We start from the raw sequence: 3,859 nt of genomic DNA, 5'->3' as shown, positions 1-3,859 counted from the left end.
GTCTCTTGCCAATTTCAAGTATGTGCTCTTCCTCTTCCCTTCTAATTTGTCTTTTCGCTGACATTGAATTACTCGAAAACAAATTCTCTTTCATATATCCAAACAGAAATTTGTGATTTGCCGTGTGTAGATATCGATTTATACGATACTCTGTTAACATGAAATACTCCATTCTTTCAATTTCTTTTTTTAAATTATAGCATACCAATTAAAAGCACCAAAACTTGGGAATGAAAACTGTTTATTAATAGCACCAAAGACTAAATCTTGATACAAGGTTCAAATAAAATGGGAACAACTAATTAATAAGTAATAAACACAGATAAATACCTAAAAAACTAGCCTTCAATCAAATAACCCCATTAAACCACCTTCCTCCTCAGATGACTCCTGTGGTTCTTCCTTCTTCTGCTCCTTTTCCGCAGCTGCTGGTGCACTTGAATCTTTAGCAACAGAAATTGGTGCTGTTGCTGTTACAAATTTGCTTGGATCCTGCCATTGATGATCGTATATTCATATCAAACTTATTATTTCAAAATATTAACCCACTTAACATCAAAAATCAAAGAAATTAAGAGTTTTCACCTTCAAATACTCCTTGACTTTCTCAGCAAGTTTGAAAGAGTACTCAGTAGCAACAGCAACAGATAGCAAGTTCTTGTAACCATTGATGATCATATGTGGAGCTGCAGCTAAGGAAGGGTAGTTAATGCCCAATGAAAAGGCAGCAACTTGAGAAAGTCCAGTGCTGAATTTTTCAATGAGATCATCTTCTGTGAGGTAAAGAACTTCTGGACTGAACACTGATCCGTTTTCATAAACAGAATGAACAATTAAACCATACGAGAAGGGTTTTCTTCCTAGTTTTGTGAGAAGAGCAGCTTCCGATGAACCCACCTTCTCACCCTTCTGAATTAGCTCCACCGGAGTTAGAATTTCCACTGTTCCTTTGTTAATCTTCGTCGGAATGTTAAGAACCTGGTGTTTATATATTCAGATCGTCGAAGGGGTAGAAATTAGACATTATCGTTTTTGAGTTTTGACTTTTGAGTTCCATTGATGAATTAAGAAAATGAAAAAAGAAATTACCTGGAAAAATGAAGTTTGCGATGGATCTAATCCGGTGTTTCCTGGAGGAACAATGACGTCAATTGGTGCAACGAGACCAACACGTGCAGGTGCTGCAACCTGGAAATTGAAGCCATGGTTACAATCGGATTAACAAATCTGATACATATGGAAACATGATGATGATCTGAAGTACTGATAGAATTTAATTTCGTAAACCTTATACTTAGCAACAACATCGCTCACTTCCTTAAGATCTCCTTTCGTAAACACCAATCCCACATTTCCCTGATTCAAAATCGATTAATAATCAATATTAAACATCAAAAAGAAAGAAAAAAAAATCAAAAGATCAATTGAATGGAGTCTGGAGAAGGTACGCACCACGAGAAGAGGAATTAGGTTAAGGATTTCGCTGTTGTTGGTTTTCTGAGCATGGAGACGAATGGTTCTCTTCATCATGGTGTTCTTACCCATTAGAACAATGGAGTCTCCTCTGAGTCCTTGTCTTATGCACTGTAACTGGTTGGATCCCACATTGTCTGCACCGACTACGAGTATCTGTGTGTAATGATCGAGAAGCTTGCTGAGTTTGGCATCGTAGTTAACCTTCTTCTGCATTTTGGATAGCTTTACTGCCATGGTAATTGTTTTTGATTAATTATCGAGACGCGAGAGAGGTGATCAACTAGATTGAAGAACCCTAAAAATGGAAGAGAATGGTGGATTGGTGGTTGTTTTGTAAGTGAAGATGGTGGTGGATGATTTAGTTACTGAGAGTGAGAGATACGTGGCTGAGTGGTGGAGACCGGGTTTCGCTCCTTTTATTAGCAACTGATTCCTTTAGTTCTTATTTTGCATGCATGCATGCATGGATAAAATTTTGTTGTTTCCTTCTATTTATAATGTAAATGTGTAATAATAAATAAATTTTGTTACACTTTTAGATACATGTGAACGTGATACGTAAGAATTCAATCTTATACGTGTTTATATATGTTATGTACATTTATTTATATGATAAAACTAGGTGTGAGACCCATGTATTACATGGGTTTATTTTAAAAAAATTAAATATAAAATTTTAACAATTTGAAAACTTTAAATTTATAAGAAAAATAAGAAATTTTTTGAATTATTAAAATTAATGAGACTTTAATGCATTAGATACATTACATATATAAACCATTTTCTAATAAATACCTTACATATATATTACCTTATATATTAAATGTAGATTTTAATTTAATAAAATCAAAAATACAATAAAATGACAAGTGGAAAATAAAAAATTTTAAAATTTCTAGAAAATGCCATGTGTCCAAATAAATAAGAACATGTGGCAAATTTATTTTCATTTATTAAGATAGATTCTATATAAGCTCGATGATATCTATATATAAGCACATAGCCATAATGATCCCAACGGTCTAGTCAACTTTGTCCAAAAATTAAGCACAAATGGACAATTGTAAGGATTTTAAACGGCCGGGTTTGTTTAATTGTTTGGTTTGATTATTTTTGATATAATATTATGAAATTTTTGTACGTATTTACTCTAAGTTAGTATTTAAAATTTTATAAAATATGAAGCATTATAAATTAGATTGAAAATGTATAATAATTGAAAGAAATTACCATAATTATAAAATTACAAAAAGTAACTTCTATACTTTTATAAATGGAATACACAAATCATCAGTGGCAGACACAGAACGTTTTAGTAGGGGTGACACTAAATTTTCTTTTTTTTTTTCCGAAAAAATCTAAATTAATCGTGACACTCGTATTTTAAGCTGATGCACCTAATAGAAAAAACACAAAAAAAACATATTTTTTTTACACTACGTGCCGGAATCAGAGCAGTGGCCCGGGACCCCTCGAGCACCACTAAGGTCTGCCATTGCAGATCATTATATATTATTGAAACATGAGAAACCTCAAATAAAGTCCTAAAATTTTAATTCAATTTACGTTTTAGTCTTAAATTAATTTTTTATTTTAAGAAAAAATCATAAAAACCGGCAAAAGTTTGCATTTTAACTCTTTTTAACCGGTTGAACGAGTAACAAATTAATTTTAGATTATTTCTTAAACTGACCCAAAATATTGAGACTTTTCTGCAAACAAAAACCTTATTATTATTATTATTATTATTATTATTATTATTATTATTATTATTATTATTATTATTATTATTATTTAATTCTAGTTATATATCGTATTTAGTTCATTTTTTTGTAGTTTGTATTTTATAATTTTATTATGATGTAACGACCCAAAAATCACGACTAAAAATTTCTTTAAAAACCTTACTAAAATCATATTTATAAAACTGTGTCATAGATCATAACATAATTTCTCGAGTATTAATTCAAAACATAATATCATTATCAGAGTCAAACATTCCCAGGCTAACTGACTATGGTGTGTGCACTGCAATCTTCCCAAGCTCCTCCTTTGAAAAACTGAGTACCTGAAACCAAAACCGAAAACCGCAAGCACGAAGCTTAGTGAGCTCCCCCAATCTACTACATACCATGCAATAACATATAAAGCACATACTGGGCCCTGCCCACTGCATCGGACCGAAGTCCGGGCTAACTGGGGTTTTGCCCCCTGCATCAGACCGAAGTCCGGACTAACTGGGACCTTGTCCCCTCCATCGGACCGAAGTCTGAAGCTGACTGACTGGAACCTTGTCCCCTACATCGGACCGAAGTCCGAAGCTGACTGACTGGGACCTTGTCCCCTACATCGGACCGAAGTCCGAAGCTGATTGACTGAACAC

The 3,859-nt window shown here is 33.3% G+C and overlaps 1 protein-coding gene across 1 annotated transcript; it reads right to left on the bottom strand.

Moving 5' to 3' along the window:
- Nucleotides 1-261: 261 nt before the first annotated feature.
- Nucleotides 262-1,710, bottom strand: LOC111893193 (60S acidic ribosomal protein P0). The gene is made up of 5 exons (XM_023889262.2): nt 1,453-1,710; nt 1,288-1,356; nt 1,090-1,188; nt 586-978; nt 262-492 (listed from the first exon to the last, which is right to left on the bottom strand). The coding sequence occupies exons 1-5, from the start codon at nt 1,708-1,710 to the stop codon at nt 346-348; spliced, it is 966 nt and encodes a 321-aa protein (XP_023745030.1). The 3' UTR covers nt 262-345.
- Between the last annotated feature and the right edge of the window lie 2,149 nt (nt 1,711-3,859).

The sequence above is a fragment of the Lactuca sativa genome, chromosome 8 (assembly GCF_002870075.4).
Source record: "Lactuca sativa cultivar Salinas chromosome 8, Lsat_Salinas_v11, whole genome shotgun sequence".
Lineage (NCBI taxonomy): Eukaryota > Viridiplantae > Streptophyta > Magnoliopsida > Asterales > Asteraceae > Lactuca > Lactuca sativa.
This window is presented reverse-complemented; position numbering and strand designations above follow the sequence as displayed.

Bases quoted from the DNA above. Each gene is read 5' to 3' on its own strand.
- LOC111893193 (XM_023889262.2), bottom strand. From the start codon at position 1,710: ATGGCAGTAAAGCTATCCAAAATGCAGAAGAAGGTTAACTACGATGCC. The intron at 1,357-1,452 runs GTGCGTACCTTC...ATTTTGAATCAG, and splicing joins ACCTAATTCCTCTTCTCGTG to GGAAATGTGGGATTGGTGTT. The intron at 493-585 runs GTGAAAACTCTT...CATCAATGGCAG, and splicing joins AAGTCAAGGAGTATTTGAAG to GATCCAAGCAAATTTGTAAC.